We start from the raw sequence: 20,676 nt of genomic DNA, 5'->3' as shown, positions 1-20,676 counted from the left end.
CCAACAGGACAATGACCCCAAACACACGTCAAAAGTGGTAAAGGAATGGCTAAATCCAGGCTAGAATGAAGGTTTTAGAATGGCCTTCCCAAAGTCCTGACTTAAACGTGTGGACAATGCTGAAGAAACAAGTCCATGTCAGAAAACCAACAAATTTAGCCGAACTGCACCAATTTTGTCAAGAGGAGTGGTCAAAAACTCAAGCAGAAGCTTGTGGATGGCTACCAAAAGTGCCTTATTGCAGTGAAACTTGCCAAGGGACATGCAACCAAATATTAACATTGCTGTATGTATACTTTTGACCCAGCTCACATTTGGTCACATTTTCAGAAGACCCATAATAAATTCATAAAAGAACCAAACTTCATGAATGTTTTTTGTGACCAACAAGTATGTGCTCCAATCACTCTATCACAATAAAATAAGAGTTGTAGAAATGATTGGAAACTCAAGACAGCCATGACATTATGTTCTTTACAAGTGTAGGTAAACTTTTGACCACGACTGTATGTACTTAACAAAAAAAAGATGAATTAACTGAAAACATGTTTTATATTCTAGTTTCTTCAAAATAGCCACCCTTTGCTCTGATTACTTTTTTGCAGTCTTGGCATTCTCTCAATGAGAGGTAGTCACCTGAAATGGTGTGCCTCAATTGATGCTCATTGAGAGAATGCCAAGAGTGTGCATAGCAGTAATCAGAGCAAAGGGTGGCTAATTTGAAGAAACTAGAATATAAAACATGTTTTCAGTTATTTCACCTTTTTTTTGTTAAGTACATAACTCCACATGTGTTCATTCATAGTTTTTTGTTACAGTGGGCAAAATATTAAATATGCTTGTTAAATAAAACCTCTGCCTTGTTTTTAATGAATACTTAGGCCTACTCTGCTACTGTACATTAATGTTGATCGTTATGTGCCAAGTGTTTTCTGAGGTGTTTACTTGGTGAACAAATTGATGTAAAACGTGTTCAACTGTACGACAATCTTTCCATTCATGCTTACTTGATTTCCTGCTCAGGTTTGGGGTCGACCTCGATGCCCTCGCCATAGAAGACGGGGAGCATACGAGTCCTGGGGTCTGTTCCTGTGGTGTTGAGCAGCAGGTAAGGCAGCTGGGAAGAGGAAATATTACATCACAAATACATCTCACAGCATGTTCAGGAAAGGACACATTTTTTAAACTCCTTGGCAAGCCAAATGCAACTATTTCAATACACATGAGCGAGACAAAGTGTGTGTGTGTGTGTGTGTGTGTGTGTGTGTGTGTGTGTGTGTGTGTGTGTGTTCTTGTATTTCTAAAAAAACCAAAAACTTAGGGTGTTCCCAAAAAGGAGGGATTTTTCTAATTGTCAGTTTAAAAAAATGCTCCCACTCTGGTCAACATATGAAATAACAAGTGTGTGTAAACATGTGAAGTTCTCCCCCTCTTGTCAACATATGAAATACCAAGTGCGTGTAAACATGTGAAGTGCTCCCCCTCTTGTCAACATATGAAATAACAAGTGTGTGTAAACATGTGAAGTGCTCCCCCTCTGGCCAACATATGAAATAAGTGTGTGTAACCATATGAAGTGCTCCCCCTCTGGCCAACATATGAAATAAGTGTGTGTAAACATGTGAAGTGCTCCCCCTCTGGCCAACATATGAAATAGCAAAAGTGTGTAAACATGTGAAGTGCTCCCCCTCTGGTCAATATATGAAATAACAAGTGTGTGTAAACATGTGAAGTGCTCCCCCTCTGGCCAACATATGAAATAACAAGTGTGTGTAACCATATGAAGTGCTCCCCCTCTGGCCAACATATGAAATAAGTGTGTGTAAACATGTGAAGTGCTCCCCCTCTGGCCAACATATGAAATAGCAAAAGTGTGTAAACATGTGAAGTGCTCCCCCTCTGGTCAATATATGAAATAACAAGTGTGTGTAAACATGTGAAGTGCTCCCCCTCTGGCCAACATATGTAATAACAAGTGTGTGTAAACATGTGAAGTGCTCCCACTCTGGCCAACATATGTAATAACAAGTGTGTGTAAGCATGTGAAGTGCTCCCCCTCTGGCCAACATATGAAATAAGTGTGTTTAAACATGTGAAGTGCTCCCCCTCTGGCCAACATATGAAATAACAAGTGTGTGTAAACATGTGAAGTGCTCCCCCTCAGGCCAACATATAAAATAAGTGTGTAAACATGTGAAGTGCTCCCCCCTCTGGCCAACATATGAAATAACAAGTGTGTGTAAACATGTAAAGTGCTCCCCCTCTGGCCAACATATGAAATAAGTGTGCGTAAGCATGTGAAGTGCTCCCCCATCTGGCCAACATATGAAATAACAAGTGTGTGTAAACATGTAAAGTGCTCCCCCTCTGGTCAACATATGAAATAACAAGTGTGTGTAAGAAATTGAAATACGCCGAAATTAATTAAATTTTTTTTAATAAATAGGTATATAGAGACATACTGTAATAATGTAAAGTAAATGAAAATTATTTTATTTTTATTTTTTTTAACTAAAAGCAGTCTTTTTCTCACAGTGTCGACTTCTATCTTATAAAATTGGGAACAATTTCTCACATTATTTCTGTTTCTGTAATATTTCAATATTTTCTCATAAAATTATTACTTTTTTATGTAAAATTATTACTTTTTTTATGCAAAATGGTGACATTTGTCATACAAGATTCTGACTTATCACAATATTGCCATTTTTTTGCTGTTATAGAATAGTAACATTTTTTGAGTAAAATTATGACTTTTGTCATAATTTTGCAGAGTAAAATTCTGATTATTATCATATATCATTTTAAAGTTTTCTTATAAAAATTTCGACTCTTTTCATAAAATTACCAAAATGTCTTGTGAAGTTGCGACTGTTATTGAGTAAAATTCCAACTTTTATCATATTGCACAAATGTTCAGTTTTTCTTAACATTTTGACTTTGGTTGAGTAAAATTACGATTTTTATTATATTACTGCTAAAATTCGAAGTTTTTCTTGTGAAATTGACCTTTTTCTTGTGAAATTCCAACTAATTTTTCACAACAAGCTGTTTTATATTTACATAGTATGTATATATTATTAATGTCTAAATACAAATCTTTATCTAGAAAGGGTGGTCCTAAAGAGGTAGGCATTTGTCTCAGGTCTCGAGAAGGTAACACATACAAGAAAGTGTGTGTGTGTGTGTGTGTGTGTGTGTGTGTGTGTGTTGCAGATGTGGAGCGTGTAGACAATATAAAGACATGTTGAGAGCAGCTGCTAAGCAGGCTGAAGAAGACGTTGAGAAGTTTGACTGCTCTTTGGCTGCGAGTTCATCATCACCTCAAGTCACTTTTAAAGACTTTATTAGGGAGACTAAACCACGCTTCTTAATATTTGGATCCGATGTTTGGTTATCAACTACTGAGTGATATTAGGGGTGTCCAAGGCTTGTTTTTTTTTACTGGTCCTTGATAGGTGTTGGTTGTCACAATCATTATACAGTATCTAATTTACGCAATAAAAAGGCTTTCGAGCTCGCCTACATGGTCTTCTCTGGTGTAAGACAGCTCAACTTGAGGTGAGATCATGAGGTTTTTCATGTCAAATTGTTAGTATTTGTCTTTTAGGCTTTTACACAATGAGCCTGATCTACACTTGCCAGGGGTCGGCAACCCAAAACGTTGAAAGAGCCATATTGGACCAAAAATACAAAAAACTAATCAGTCTGGAGCCGCAAAAAATTAAAAGCAGTATATAAGTGTTATAATGAAGGCAACACATGACGTGTCTGTTAGCTATAATAGCCTACTATCAAAATGACTGTCGTAGGCTGACGCAAATTTTTGTTAACAGAAATGTTGAAATGTAATATTTATTTTTATAACATTTAGAAACCATTAGTAAATCAGAGGCTACAGAAAAATGACTTTGTCACGACGGGGTTTTCGCAGCTTACTGCGGGGTTTGTTCTGCCAAAATGCAGATGGACCACTCCGGACAAGGCGTGCAGGTAAGAACATGATTTATTCTAAAAAATAACGCAAAGTGCCAAATACAGAAAACGAGCAAAAGGAATAATGTGCTGATCGCACTCCAAACTAAGCTACCACTTAGCATTGGCTAGGAGACAAGCAAAACTTACGTTGACAGGTTGCATGAAGCAAACAATGACGCCAGGCCGACTGACTGGCAAAGGCAAGCTTAAATAATGCCTCTGATTAGTGCTCGGGAAGCAGGTGAGCGGGCGAACACTAATCAGAGACAGGTGGAAATAATAAGTAACCATGGTAACTAGCAAGGGTACACAAAAACAGGAACTCAGGGAGTCCAAAACTAACAGAACATAACAAAAACATGATATGGACCACGGATCATGACAGACTTGCTACACAAAAAATACAAGAAAACATGTTAGCCAAAAGTTAACTGGGCTAAAGCTTGAACTCAAACCCCTAAAACAATTAAGGTATGCTGTAAATTTAAATGAACAAGGTCAAAAACTTTTGGACAGAATAATGCCATACATTTTACAATATTTGCATGCTTGTGACATTAGACTATTTGCAAATGCATTGTACAATTTTTCATTATTCTCACAGTAAAGTCATGTCTTCCACATATTAGAACCATAGTAGTTTAGGTTATCTACTGTTTCTTGGTTTGCAGGAATCCACTGCGTTTACTTTTTAGATTGCAAGGTGTTTCACTGTTGATATTTAACAATTACTTGCCGTAGTTTTTAACTAGAGATGTCCGATAATGGCTTTTTTACCGATATTCCGATATTGTCCAACTCTTAATTACCGATATCAACCGATACCGATATATAGAGTCGTGGAATTAACACATTATTATGCCTAATTTTGTTGTGATGCCTCGCTGGATGCATTAAACAATGTAACAAGGTTTTCCAAAATAAGATAACTTCAACTCAAGTTATGAAAAAAAAATGCCACAACATGGCACTGCCATATTTATTATTGAAGTCACAAAGTTCGGCAGTTTTTGAACTCACCGTAGTTTCTTTTACATGTACAACTTTCTCAGACGCCGCCTCAGAAAGACATGTTTCATGCCACTCCTTCTTTCTCATTTTGTCCACCAAACGTCTTATGCTGTGCGTGAAAGCACAAAGTTGAGCTTTGTTGATGTTATTGACTTGTTGGGGTGCTAATCGAGGATATTTGGTCACTGCATGCCTGCAAGCTAATCGACGCTAACATGCTATTTAGGCTAGCTGTATGTACGTATTGCATCATTATGCCTTGTTTGTAGGTATATTTAATGTCTTTTACTTATGTCCTCTGTGTTTTTAATTTATATTTGCATGTCTCATGACACACATTTGGGATAGTTGTTTGTGTGCCATGTTGTTCCAGACCACAGCAAAGATAGTAATAAATCTATTCCTTCAACTTAGACACACACATCTATACCTTTGGTCATTCGAAGACGGTCATTTTCAGGAGTTATTTCACCCTCTGAGAAGCCTCCATTTTACTAATGTTTTCCAATGTTGTAAAACATGTAGAAATGTCAACATTTCTGTCAACAAAGATAATTTGCGTCAGCCTGCGACACAGTCATTTTGATAGTAGGTTAATATAGCTAATATAGACACTTACATGCGTTACCTTCACAATAACACTTATAATTTTTTGCAGCTCCAGACAGATTATTTTTTTGTAGTTTTGGAGCAATACGACTCTTTCAACGTTTTGGGTTGCCGACTGTCAGAATAATTGTATTTAAGTTATCACACAACTTTGTGTTACATTCATTCATTCATTCATTATTTATTTCAGGCAATGACATAAAGTACAAAGTTGACAACACATAATAATATAAATTAATATAGTGCAAAGGGTAATGTATAATATATGTAATGCATGATTGTCCAGTTTTGCCTGAAAGGGAGTGGGAAGAAGATAACGTATTTAATCCCACCCCCAGAACATTGAGTTTAGCTCGCCCTGCGAGAGGACAAAAGATGTATTTGATCTTACCAAAGAAAAAGGCTTGTAAATCCCCACTGTGTAGGATGGGAAGCGACATGAAGGTGGCGGTTTCTTTAATGTATTGTAATCCACAGAAAGATATTGTCTTGACCCGAGATCTACAAAGCTGAGAGAAAGCAGGGCCTGACTCCCCTCCAAGCACCTTTTCTTTTAACTGTTTTACGACCTTTTCTTCGAACTGTTCTGTAACCGAAGACGATGGCTGTTTACGACCCTACTCCCTTAGAAACAGCTGTTGCCATGTAATCAGGGAAAGTCCAAGTAAAATAGGTGTACAATCTTTCATCAGAGCGTGGTGGAGACTGCACAAGAGTACGTTTCTACTCAATTGAGCCCAATTTAATTATGTCTGTTTAATTCCTTGCTTCTTGTCTTGTTTAATAGATGTCATCAGTGTTTGAACCTGACACCAACCCCTGCGTTAGAGCAAAAATGTAATATACTAAAACACTTTGCAGCTTATCAGTCTGCCCTTGTCTTAGTTCCCATCTGACCTTTGACCTGTGGCTCCTGTGCAGCAACAGCATCACAAGACAGACGCTGCACAGGATTGATGGCCGTCTATGCATGTGAGCCTGGTAAGCTCCTCTCACGTTACACCGGGGAGGCAGAGTCACATGCTGCGGCTTGGACGCGGCCAAGCGCACATGCCAGGACAAGGAACAGGCCAAGGGCACCGCAGATCAGCGCGTGAGGCTCGTCTTACCTATGCAATCATCTCACCATCTTCAATGTTAAAAGCGGGCAGCTGCGCTGGATGTGACGTGTGGCAAATGTTTGTGTGCACGCTTCCGTAAAGTTCACGTGTGGAACGGCCCATCCTTTTCTACAAGGTGTGCAAAGGCAACCACTTGTGAATCGGAGAGGTTAGGAGGCCTGAAAACAGACTCCAGCCCTCCTGGAAGGCGCTTTTGGTGCCCGAGAAAACAGTCTGCTGCGGAGAAAGGTGCAAAGGACAAAGCGGCGCCAACGCAAACATTTCTCAGACGAACAGGTAGATTTTTGTGAGGAGACAAAACAAAGACTGATGCATGTCTTCCGTCTAAAAACAAAAACAGACGGTCTGAGCATTTTGTTCACTTATGTAACGGCCCCAAACGAGACCCTGCACCTCAAAATAGCGCGAGGGGGGGGATTGTTCTTAGGTGGCATACAAAAACAAGACCAGAATAGAATTGGAAGAGATACATAACGCCTCATCCTGCTGCCAACTTAGGAAAATGTCACTGGTTACACATTAGCCTGCAGACAACACAACTAGCAGGGGAAAAAAGCATTAAAGACTGAAGTCAGGACCTCTGAAGTGTGTGTGTGTGTGTGTGTGTGTTCTTGTATTTGTACCCTTCTTGAGACATCAACAAGGAAAAGTACCTTCCATATGAGGACCGGTGAACAAGTTAGGACATAAATCATGGTCCCAATACATAAAACCATTGCATCTAATAGAGAATGTCTTATTTGCACCCCTGGTGGGGAAATCTATCAAAATTAGGGTGGTCCCAAAAAGGAGGGATTGTGTCTGTTTTAAAAGTGCTCCCCCTCTGGTCGACATTTGAAATAACAAATGTGTGTAAAAATTTGAGGTGCTCCCCCTCTGGTCAACATATGAAATAGCAAGTGTGTGTAAGAAATTGAAATGTGCCCCCTTTGACCAAAATTAATTTAAAAAAATTAAATAAATATGTATATAGAGACATACTGTAATAACTTTAAGTAAATAATGAAGAGTAAAAAACAATTACAAACAATACATTTTAAAAATTAACTTTCTCACAATGTGTTGACTTTTTTCTTATAAAATTGGGCACAATTTCTCATGTTCATTCTTTTTCTGTAAAATTGCAATATTTTGTCATAAAATTATTACTTTTAAAGGCAAAATGGTAATGTTTTTCATATAGAATTCTGACTTTTATCACAATATTGCCATTTTTTGTGTTCTTGTAAAGTAGTGACATTTTTTGAGTAGAAAGCTGACTTTTGTCATAATTCTGCCAAATAAAAATTCCTATTATATGGCCAACATTTTAAAGTTTTCTTAAAAAATTGTGACTTTTGTCGAGTAAAATTACGACACTTTTCATAAAATTGCCAAAATGTTAAGCTTTTCTTGCAAAATTGTGACTGTTATTGAGTAAAATTCCAACTTTTGTCATAATATTGCACAAATGTTCAGTTTTTCTTGTAAAATGTTTACTTGACTTATTATAATACTGCCAAAATTCTAAGTTTTTCTTGTGAAATTCGAACAAATGTTTCACAACAAGCTGTTTTATATTTGCATATTATGTATATATTATTAATTTTGTCAATACAAATCTTTATATATCTAGAAAGGGTGGTTCTACAGAGGTCGGCATATTTCGGAGGTCTGAAGATGGTAACAAGTGTGTGTGTGTCTGTCTGTCTGTCTGTCTGTCTGTCTGTCTGTCTGTCGTAGACATTTTAAAAGCCACCTCCACTTGTGCAGACATGTTCTAGACTTTTGGGAAAATGAGAGTCACCTGAAAATGGCCATCTAATGGGCCTTGTTGCATCACATCCAAAACGGAAATTGTGCAAAAATATTGTGATGTGTGCGTGCCAAACACCTTTTGGAAGTGAAGATGACAAGTCATTGGAGGAAATAAGCATTGAATTGGCCCTAGTGTGTGAATGTTGTCTGTCTATCTGTGTTGACCCTGTGATGAGGTGGTGACTTGTCCAGGGTGTACCCCGCCTTCTGCCCAAATGCAGCTGAGATAGGCTCCAGCGACCCAGAACGGGACAAGCGGTAGAAAATGGACGGATGTATTAAATTTCATTACAATACATACAGTCGTGGTCAAAAGTTGACATACACTTGTAAAGAACATAATGTCATGGCTGTCTTGAGTTTACAATCATTTCTACAACTCTTATTTTGTTGTGATAGAGTGATTGGAGACCAAAAAACGGAAATGTGTCCCGTGAAAAACCGTCCGACCGAAACGCTCTAATGACTATAGTTCCTTGGGTGACTGCCATCTACTAGTCACACTTATTATTTCACCATAAAATAGCTTCGAGGTCGGTAAGCACAACCAAGATGATTCCTTACATTAGGCGCACCAGGTTATACGGCGCACTGTCCAGTTTTGAGGAAATAAAGGATTTGAAGTGCTCCCTATGGTCCGAAAAATACGGGATATATTTTTTAACATATATAATTCTCATACACAGATTACAGCACCAACACTCCACCACTCTCATGTGCGCTCCATCGTAGTGGCCGTGCGAAAACTATGTTTGCATATTTAAAGTTCTTCGCACTCCATGCAGTTTGGATTGGATCAAACTTAATTACCGTATTTTTCAGACTATAAGTCGCAGTTTTTTTCATAGTTTGGTGCGACTTATACTCAGGAGCGACTTATGTGTGAAATTATTAACACATTACCGTAAACTATCAAATAATATTATTTAGCTCATTCACGTAAGAGACTAGACGTATAAGATTTCATGGGATTTAGCGATTAGGAGTGACAGATTGTTTGGTAAACGTATAGCATGTTCTATATGTTATAGTTATTTGAATGACTCTTACCATAATATGTTACGTTAACATACCAGGCACATTCTCATTTGGTTATTTATGCCTCATATAACGTACACTTATTTAGCCTGTTGTTCACTATTCTTTATTTATTTCAAATTGCCTTTCAAATGTCTATTATTGGTGTTGGGTTTTATCAAATAAATTTCCCCCAAAAATGCGACTTATATATGTTTTCTTTCCTTCTTTATTATGCATTTTCGGCCGGTGCGACTTATACTCAGGAGCGACTTATACTCCGAAAAACACGGTACTCACACTTATTAAAAGATTAATCGAACAGGATGTAAATCAATGAGTTTTCTAATTTAATTCATGGATTAATTGTTGCAACCCTCAATTAACTACTTCACAATCTGCATGGTAAGCACACTAACATGCTGATGAAGTCACTTGCAAAGGAACACAACATGTGTACATACAGTGGTGGTTATAGCCATGCATTGTCTGGGGGTGCCGCAAGGATGAAGGGGGAAAAAAGTCCTTTATTTGGGCTAAGTTTGTTTGTCAGATAGGGTTCCTCTGGAACAGAGGTTCCCCAACCTTTTTTCTACCAGGGACCGGTTTAATGTATGCATTATTTTCACGGACCGGCTTTCTACTTGTGGCAGATAAAAACAGCAAAAAAAATTTAGCGTGAAAAATAATCTGGCGCATTAACATTTTATGTCTATTAATGTGCATTGTCCAATGTACTATAACAAGGAAGTTCTATTATTATTGGTGTGTTTAGGCCAGGGGTTGGCAACCCGCGGCTCCGGAGCCGCATGCGGCTCTTTGATCACTCTGATGCGGCTCAGCAGCTTACTTGCTGATCCCCCCCCAATTTTCCCGTGAGACTTCCGGATTTCAGTGCCTCACAGCGTGCCAACCCAATGCTTGTTATACAATATACATCTTATGCTTGCACACGTACGTGACAGCAAGGCATACTTGGTCAACATCCACACAGGTTACACTGACGGTGGTCATATAAAACAACTTTAACACTCTTACTAATAATGCGGCACACTTTGAACCAAAACCAAACAAGAATGACAAACACATTTCGGGAGAACATCTGCACCTTAACACAACATAAACACAACAGAACAAACACCCAGAATCCCATGCAGCCCTGACTCTTCCGGGCTACATTATACACCCCTGCTACCACCAAACCCCCCCCCCCCCATATAATATGCCTGCTACTATACCCAAAACTGTCAACATAATTTAAGATGATTAACCAATTATTATTATTGCATATTGTATTCCATTTCAACCTACATGAGACATTTCCATGCTTTAGGGCCTTTATTTGTTGAATACTGACAAATTAGCGAGGCCACAATGTCAAAGTTCTTGTGAAATTGACCTTGATCTTGTGAAATTCGATATTGTCCAACTCTTAATTACCGATAGCGATTATCAACCGATACCGATATATAAGGCCGTGGAATTAACACATTATTATGCTTAATTTTGTTATGATGCCCCGCTGGATGCATTAAACAATGTAACAAGGTTTTCCAAAATAAGAGAACAACTTCAACTCAAGTAATGGAAAAAAATGCCAACATGGCACTGCCATATTTATTATTGAAGTCACAAAGTGCATTTTTTTTTTAACATGCCTCAAAACAGCAGCTTGGAATTTGGGACATGCTCTCCCTGAGAGAGCATGAGGAGGTTGAGGTGGGCGGGCAGGCTTAATGTGTGTGTGTGGGGGGCGGGGGGGTGTATATTGTAGCGTCCCGGAAGAGTTAGTGCTGCAAGGGGTTCTGGGTATTTGTTCTGTTGTGTTACGGTGCGGATGTTCTCCCGAAATGCTTTTGTCATTCTTGTTTGGTGTGGGTTCACAGTGTGGCGCATATTTGTAACGGTGTTAAAGTTGTTTATACGGCCACCCTCAGTGTGACCTGTATGGCTGTTGACCAAGTATGCTTGCATTCACTTGTGAGTGTGAAAAGTTGTAGATATTATGTGGCTGGGCCGGTACACAAAGGCAGTGCCTTTAAGGTTTATTGGCGCTCTGTACTTCTCCCTACGTCCGTGTACCACTCCGTACAGCGGCGTTTTAAAAAGTCATAAATTTTACTCTTCGAAACCGATACCGATAATTTTGAAACCGATACCGATAATTTCCGATATTACATTTTAAAGCATTTATCTGCCGATAACATCGGCAGTCCGATATTATCGGACATCCCCAGTTATTATTAATACATCACAACATAATATAGCATTCCATAGAATCAAAGCATTATTACTGATGAATAAATCCCTTATATATGATTAATACATATGATTATTGCATCAGGAAGGGTCCGCAGTGCGACCTGAGGGACAGTTTTAGCCCGCATTTTTTTTTTTAAATTGGCCCTCAGTATATTGTAAAAAATAAAATACATTATCTGACAAATTTTTGCGCTTAAGAAACTCCTCTATGACTTTAGCTCCAGACTTGTTGGTGTTTTTTTGATATTGTCATTACTGCCACGGGTGGTGGAAAAGTGTATTACAACTGACATATTTTCTGGCAGCCCTCTAGGCGGCGCTCACGGCTCAACAATGGAACGACCCTTTGTTAACGCTGTCCTACACTTGTTTAACCACAGCAACAGAATATAAACCAAAGCTTTTTCTAATCGATTACAGCGATTAATCGTTGCATCCCAACTGTATACTGTTAGATATTAAACTGATTAGCTGTGTCGCTAAAAGTAAGAAAAAGTTGTACATTGGTTTGTTTTTAGCATCTTTTAAAGGAGTCATATTCGGATTTTTTTTCTCTACATCTGTGTTGGCCCTGCGATGAGGTGGCGACTTGTCCAGGGTGTACCCCGCCTTCCGCCCGATTGTAGCTGAGATAGGCTCCAGCGCCCCCCACGACCCCAAAAGGAAATAAGTGGTAGAAAATGGATGGATGGATGGATGGATTTAAAACTTCTAGGTTTAAATTTTGCATAGATTGTTTTACAGACAATATTCAAGCCGCTTTTTGTGGTCTTATTTACGTGCCTCCACTTCGACTGCGTCTTCTTCCCGTCAGCCATGTTTAAGTTTTTAGCACTTCCATAGCGATTCTACTGACCTATTTAGAATATGTTACTTTTTATTAGAAGTGGCAACAGCGGAGGATGCATGTGCATGTACGAGCCAGTCTGCCCCACGATGAGTGGATGTCAAAAAAACAAGAAGCTTATTGACTACGTCAGACTACAATGGCGGACTCGCACAAGGTCTTTAAAGTAAAACTTAACCATATATGGAGATATCAACTGACGTCACTAATGGGGAAAACGTCAAAATTCCAAACTGATTATTTAGCGCAGCCATTCTCAAACTGTGGTATGCGTACCATACAGTGGTACGGCAAATAATCACTCTATTTGAATATTTCAACACAGTGTTACTGTTCAAACTGTGTAATTTCACAGTGGGCAAAACATTATAAATATACTTGTTAAATGAAACCTCTGCCTTGTTTTTAATGAATACTTAGACCTACTACACCACTGTATTTTAATGTTGGTCATTATGGTGGTTCTTGGAGAGCAGCGTGTTTTCTGAGGTGGTACTTGGTGGAAAAAGTTTGAGAACCACTGGTTTAGCAGGGGTATGAAGGTATACATTCTCTATATTTTCGAGACTTATGCAGATCCCAAGTACACAAAAACAGGTACCAATAGGTGGGAAAAATTGGGTTTTGCGTAATAGGGTTGCTTTAAGTACAAAACGTCTCATCTTTCAACTTTCCTCAGTGGTTCGGCTCACAAAATAACTCAAAATCGACACTTTTTATCCATGGAGTCCATCAAGTGTTGGTTGCTATCAACTTTCCGTATTTTTCGGCGTATAAGTCGCTCCGGAGTATAAGTCGCACCGGTTGAAAATGCATAATAAAGAAGGGAAAAACCATAAGTCGCACTGTAGTATAAGTCACATTTTTGGGGGAAATGTATTTGATAAAAGTAGGGCTGCAACTAACGATTGATTTGATAATCGATTAATCTGTCGATTATTACTTCGATTAATCAATTAATAATCGGATAAGAGACAAACTACATGTCAATCCTTTCCAGTATTTTATTGGAAAAAAAACAGCATACTGGCACCATACTTATTTGATTATTGTTTCTCAGCTGTTTGTACATGTTGCAGTTTATAAATAAAGGTTTATAAAATAAAATTAAAAAAACATTTAAAAAACAATTGCCTCTGCGCATAGCATAGATCCAACGAATCGATGACTAAATTAATCGCCAACTATTTTTATAATCGATTTAATCGATTAGTTGTTGCAGCCTTAGATAAAACCCAACACCAAGAATAGACATTTAAAAGGCAATTTAAAATAAATAAAGAATAGTGAACAACAGGCTGAATAAGTGTACGTTATATGAGGCATAAATAACCAACTGAGAACGTGTCTGGTATGTTAATGTAACATATTATGGTAAGAGTCATTCAAATAACTATAACATATAGAACATGCTATACGTTTACCAAACAATCTGGCACTCCTAATCGCTAAATCCCATGAAATCTTATACGTCTAGTCTCTTACGTGAATGAGCTAAATAATATTATTTGATATTTTACGGTAAAGTGTTAATAATTTCACACATAAGTCGCTCCTGAGTATAAGTCACACTGGAGCCGGCCAAACTATGAAAAAAACTGTGACTTAGTCCGAAAAATACGGTAATTGCTTTTGATGCACAATATAACTGAACTCCTGACTAATAAGTCCAAACCTAGACCTAAAAAGACAAGTGTGCACAAGGCTGCACTTTATGGACATTGTATGATAAAACGTTCTCATTTTACCTGCAGTGTGGAGTCAGGTTAAACAACCTGTAGGAAGTTGCCCGCCCACCTTGTCAAAATCCCCCCAAACATGTTCCAATCGTTTGGGCTGCAAAATGTTTTGTTTGTGCAGTTACAGTTTCTAAGTTATTACATTTTTATGTTATTAACCATAACTATGTCCCCAAATAAATCAAAATCTCCCCAAATATGTTCCATTCGTTTGTGCCGCAAACATTTTTGTTCTATTATAATCTTTAGGTTATTATAATTATTAACCAGTACCCCCCCAACCTTCTCAAAAGCTCCGCAAACCAGTCCTAATTCTTTGTGCTTGTTTATGCTGGAAACACTTTTGGTCTATTGTAGTTTATAAGTTATTAACGTTTTATGGAGTTGGTTATGAGTCATAATTCGTAAAAAAAAGACTTGAAAACGATAAGTTAGACCAGGGGTCGGCAACCTAAAATGTTGAAAGAGCCATATTGGACCAAAAGTACAAAAAACGAATCCGTCTGGAGCCGCCAAAAAAAGAAAAGCCGTATATAAGTGTTATAATGAAGGCAACACATGACGTATGTGTCTATATTAGCTATAATAGCCTACTATCAAAATGACTGTGTCGCAGGCTGAAGCAAATCTCTGACAGAATTGTTGAAATGTAATATTTATTCTACACATTTTTACAACATTAGAAACCATTAGTAAATCAGAGGCTTCTCAGAGAGTGAGAACTCCTGGAAATGACTGGCTTTTAATGGCCAAAGGTGTGTCCAAGTTAAAGGAAACGGCAGGCTGTCTTCTTCTAATAGATTTATTACAATCTTTGGCAAGCTAGGTAATGTTTGCTGTGGTCTGGAACAACATGGAACACAAACAACTATCAGAAATGCAGCCAATATTACATACAGATAATGTGTCATGACATGCAAAACTAAATTTTATATATATGTATGTATGTACAGTATGTATGTATATGAAGATAAATGTAAAGGATATTTAATGAGCTCAAATATACCTACAAATGCTTGCAGTCATGCACTGACCAAATATGCCTGATTAGCCCTCCAACAAGTCAATAACATCAACAAAGCTCACCTTTGTGCATTCACGCACAGCATAAAACGTTTGGTGGACAAATTATTAACCAGTACCCCCCCAACCTTCTTAAAATCTCCGCAAACCAGTCCCAATTGTTTGTGATTGTTTATGCTGTAAACACTTTTGGTCTATTGTAGTTTATAAGTTATTAACGTTTTTTGGAGTTGGTTATGAGTCATAATTCGTAAAAAAAAAAGACTTGAAAACGATAAGTTAGACCAGGGGTCGGCAACCTAAAATGTTAAAAGAGCCATATTGGACCAAAAGTACAAAAAACTAATCTGTCTGGAGCCGCCAAAAAAAGAAAAGCTGTATATAAGTCTTTTAATTAAGTCAACACATGACGTAAGTGTCTATATTAGCTATAATAGCCTACTATCAAAATGACTGTGTCGCAGGTTGAAGCAAATTTTCGTTGACAGAAATGTTGAAATGTAATATTTATTCTACACATTTTTACATTAGAAAACATTTGTAAAACTTCTCAGAAGGTGACTTAACTCCTGGAAATTACTGGCTTTGAATGGCCAAAGGTATAGATGTGTGTGTCCAAGTTAAAGGAAACGGCAGGCTGTCTTCTTCTAATAGATTTATTACAATCTTTGGCAAGCTAGGTAATATTTGCTGTGGTCTGGAACAACATGGCACACAAACAACTATCAAAAATGCAGCCAATATTACATACAGATAATGTGTCATGAGACATGCAAAACTACATTTTATATATGTATGTATGTATGTATGTATGTATGTATGTATGTATGTACGTATGTATGTATGTACGTATATGAAGATAAATGTAAAGGATATTTAATGAGCTCAAATATACCTACAAATGCTTGCAGTCGTGCACTGACCAAATATGCCTGATTAGCCCTTCAACAAGTCAATAACATCAACAAAGCTCACCTTTGTGCATTCACGCACAGCATAAAACGTTTGGTGGACAAAATGAGACAAAGAAGTTGTGGAAGATTTTACATGTAAACAAACTGTTGCGTCACAGTCCACACTATGGTGAGTTCAAGAACCGCCGAAATTAGTAGGACAAAAACGATAAAATACTCTCAACAGTGAAGCATACACACAAACTAGAGATGTCCGATAATATCGGCCTGATAAATGCTTTAAAATATAATGTCGGAAATGATCGGTTTCAACCTCCCGATTTTCCCGGGAGACTCTCAAATTTCAGTGCCCCTCCCGAAAATCTCCCGGGGCAATCATTCTCCCGATTTCCACCCGGACAACATTGGGGGCGTGTCTTAAAGGCACTGCCTTTAGCGTCCTCTACAACCTGTCGTCACGTCCGCTTTTCCTCCATACAAACAGCGTGCCGGCCCAGTCACATAATATATGCGGCTTTTACACACACACACACAAGTGAATGCAAGGCATACTTGGTCAACAGCCATACAGGTCACACTGAGGAAGGCCGTATAAAAACCTTTAACGCTGTTACAAATATGCGCCACACTGTGAACCCACACCAAACAAGAATGACAAACACATTTCGGTAGAACATCCGCACCGTAACACAATATAAACACAACAGAACAAATACCCAGAACCCCTTGCAGCACTAACTCTACAACATACACCCCCCCGCTACCACCAAACCCCCCAAAAAATAATGCACTTTGACTTCAATAATAAATATGGCAGTGCCATGTTGGCACTTTTTTCCATAACTGGAGTTGAAGTTCTCTTATTTTGGAAAACCATGTTTTTGATTGATTGATTGAAACTTTTATCAGTAGATTGCACAGTACAGTACATATTCCGTACAATTGACCACTAAATGGTAACACCCGAATAAGTTTTTCAACTTGTTTAAGTCGGGGTCCACGTTAATCAATTCATGGTAAAGTTACATTGTTTAATGCATCCAGCAGGGCATCACGACAAAATTAGGCATAATAATGTGTTAATTCCACGACTGTATATATCGGTTGATATCGGAATCGGTAATTAAGAGTTGGACAATATCGGAATATCGGATATCGGCAAAAAAGCCATTATCGGACATCTCTAACACAAACATATTAAACAGTGGGCTTTCTAACAATTGGGAAGGTTTGTGTCGTGTTTGTCCTCAAACAAAAAACATACTATTTCCCCCCCATTTTTTCCATTTTTAATCCTTTTTTTTTTTTAAATGCTCCAGGGAGCCACACCAGGGCAGCACTTAAGAGCCGTCGAGAGCCGCAGGTTGCTGACCTCCGAGTTAGACCAAAAAAGTTTGCAGCACAAACGAATGGAACAAGTTTGGGGAGATTTTGACACAGCAGATATGATTAATATCATGTTAATTACACAGTATTACTAGAGATGCCGATAAATGCTTTAAAATGTAATCTCAGAAATTACCGGTATCGTTTTTTTAAATGATCGGTATCTGTTTTTTGTGTTTTTTTTTATTAAATCAACATAAAAAACACAAGATACACTTACATAAACTGTTATGGCACAAACAAAACAAATTTGCAGCATAAACGAAGCACCAACGATTGGAGATATAATATTATGATTATTGACATAAATCAATGAAACGTTAATAACTAAAAAACTATAAGAGACCAACCATTTTTGCGGGCTGGTTATGAATATTGGAAGGTTAATAACTTAAAAAGTATAATAAAGGAAGCACAAAGTTTGGGGAGGTTTGGGACGTGGATAGGGCTGCAACTAACGATTAATTTGATAATTGACTAATCTGTCGATTATTACTTCGATTAATCGATTAATAATCGGATACAAGAGACAAACTACATTTCTATCCTTTCCAGTATTTTATTGAGAAAAAAAAACAGCATACTGGCACCATACTTATTTTGATTATTGTTTCTCAGCTGTTTGTACATGTTGCAGTTTATAAATAAAAGTTTATTTAAAAAAATAAATATAAATAAATAAATTGTCTCTGCGCATGCGCATAGCATACATCCAACGAATCGATGACTAAATTAATCGCCAACTATTTTTATAATCGATTTAATCGATTAGTTGTTGCAGCCCTAATAATGTGTTAATTCCACGACTGTATATATCGGTATCGGTTGATATAGGTATCGGTAATTAAGAGTTGGCCAATATCGGAATATCAGATATCGGCAAAAAGCCATTATCGGACATCCCTAATTATTACCATAAAAAAAGTTAATAACTTAAACTGTTACGGCAAACAAAACAAATTTGCAGCATAAACGAAGCACCAACGATTGGAGATATAATATTATGATTATTGACATGAATCAATGAAATGTTAATAACTAAAAAACTATAAGAGACCAACCATTTTTGCGGGCTGGTTAAGAATATTGAAACGTTAATAACTTAAAAACTATAATAAAGGAAGCACAAAGTTTGGGGAGTTTTGGGACGTGGATAGGGCTGCAACTAACCATTAATTTGATAATCGATTAATCAGTCGATTACTTCGATTAATCAATTAATAATTGGATAAAAGAGACAAACTACATTTCTATCCTTTCCAGTATTTTATTGAAGAAGAAAAAAAGCATACTGGCACCATACTTATTAGGGACTGCAATGTCCCTTTAGGACAGAGGACCCTATTGTAATTGTAAGGTTTTATTATTATTATACCAGCCGCCTCTTTGAGCTGTAATTTGACCCCCTTAACATGCTTCAAAACTCACCATATTTGACACACACATCAGGACTGGCGAAAATGTCATAGAGACATGAAACAAAAAGCTCTATGTAGGTCTAACTTAGACCTAGATTTCATACATTGACATCCTTCAGCAAAAATCAACAGGAAGTTGGCAATTCCCCCTTCAGAACAAAAGTTTATTAAAAACAGTCACTTTTGCCTCTGAGCTATAATTTGACCCCCTTAACATGCTTCAAAACTCACCAAACTGGACACACACATCAGGACTGGCAAACATTGCGATCTAATAAAATAAACCCAACCCCAAAACTCAAAATTGCGCTCTAGCGCCCCCTAGGAAAAAACACAGACACAACTGCTCCTAGGAAGAAAACTCAGACAAAACTACCTGTAACTTCCAGTAGGAATGTCTTAGAGACATGAAACAAAAACCTCTATGTAGACCTACATTTTATATATTGACAACCCCCAGCAAAAATCAACAGGAAGTTTGCAATTCCCCCTTCAAAACAAAAGTTTTGTAAAAACCGGTCACCTTTTTTCAAACATTATCTTCTCTGAGCGCGTTTGTCGTTTCGGCTTCAAACTAGCACAGGAGAGAGATTGAACCCTTCTGATTAAAAATTGATGAAAGAGTTTTAATTACTGCTCCGGTTTGGATTTTATGTGCCGTCAAAGTCGGTCCCGTCTATCGCCGCTTGCAGCTTTAATTTTGATTATTGTTTCTCAGCTGTTTGTACATGTTGCAGTTTATAAGTAAAGGTTTATTTAAAAATTTAAAAAAAATTGCCTTTGCGCATAGATCCAACGAATCGATGACTAAATTAATCGCCAACTATTTTTATAATCGATTTAATCGATTAGTTGTTGCAGCCCTAGACGTGGACGTGGTCCCATTAAAGCTGTTCAGTCTGATGCAGTAAAACAACCAAACAGTCAAAGTTGTGCATGGTATCACACTCCGTATCACACATGCATGCCACCTTGATTAATCGATACATCCCAATGACATATTCGATACCACAAGGGAAAAAAAGAGGCATCTTACTAGTTTTCCTTCCCGACTGTGCTCCTTCTTCCAGGCTGCCTGCTGGTTCTCCACGGGCGTCGTGCAGCTGTCGCCGCGCGGCTCTATGAGCGCCGGGGAAAGGGAGCAGAAGGGCGGACTGGGGCTGGGCGGCAGCCCCGAATCCGGGCTGTCAAGCAGCCCTTCCCGGTTCTTTCCTTTGAGACTTTCATCCATCGCCTGCAAGTGAAGATGTCCCACCATTTCTGGGACGATTACACAGTGGAGAGGAAACAAAAAAAAAGGCGCAAAAGTCGCACTCTCGTCGAGGCTTTTGCGTCGGAATTAATACAATCCTGATCCGATTTCCTCCAGATGCTTTCTGCGGGAACGCGAATGTGGTTTTCCAACTAAAAGGCAAAACTACCTGGTAGACAAAAAAAAACCCCGCACGCAACGTCGCGTCGATGTCGTCACACGGCCGTGCTCGACAGCATGGAAGTGGACGTGCGGCCTGACGCAGCGACGGGACGACAGCTCCTCGGCGGGCTGCGTCACCG

At 38.2% G+C, this 20,676-nt stretch overlaps 1 protein-coding gene and 1 long non-coding RNA gene across 3 annotated transcripts in view; one reads left to right on the top strand and one right to left on the bottom strand.

Annotated features, from left to right (window-relative positions):
- The window catches only part of LOC133623082 (uncharacterized), a 26,895-nt gene extending 20,156 nt beyond the window's left edge, over positions 1-6,739 (top strand). Inside the window, exons 2-4 of one of the 2 annotated variants that reach the window (XR_009817846.1) lie at positions 1,024-1,108; positions 6,386-6,435; positions 6,520-6,739. This is a non-coding gene — a long non-coding RNA (uncharacterized lncRNA). Of the gene's footprint in view, positions 1-1,023; positions 1,109-3,216; positions 3,505-6,385; positions 6,436-6,519 lie in introns of those variants that run through there. The other variant, XR_009817845.1, reaches the window with a different exon arrangement.
- rflna (refilin A) overlaps positions 1-20,676 on the bottom strand; it is a 23,441-nt gene extending 2,765 nt beyond the window's left edge. Inside the window, exons 1-2 of the mRNA XM_061986037.1 lie at positions 20,159-20,676; positions 1,008-1,117 (exon numbers count right to left, since the gene is read on the bottom strand). Coding sequence (XP_061842021.1) covers positions 1,008-1,117; positions 20,159-20,380 — 332 coding nt within the window. The 5' untranslated portion in view covers positions 20,381-20,676. The remainder of the gene's footprint in view (positions 1-1,007; positions 1,118-20,158) is intronic.

Source organism: Nerophis lumbriciformis, linkage group LG12, assembly GCF_033978685.3.
Source record: "Nerophis lumbriciformis linkage group LG12, RoL_Nlum_v2.1, whole genome shotgun sequence".
NCBI classification, from domain to species: domain Eukaryota; kingdom Metazoa; phylum Chordata; class Actinopteri; order Syngnathiformes; family Syngnathidae; genus Nerophis; species Nerophis lumbriciformis.
Note: the sequence above shows the minus strand (reverse complement) of the source record. Positions and strands in the feature narration are given on the sequence as shown.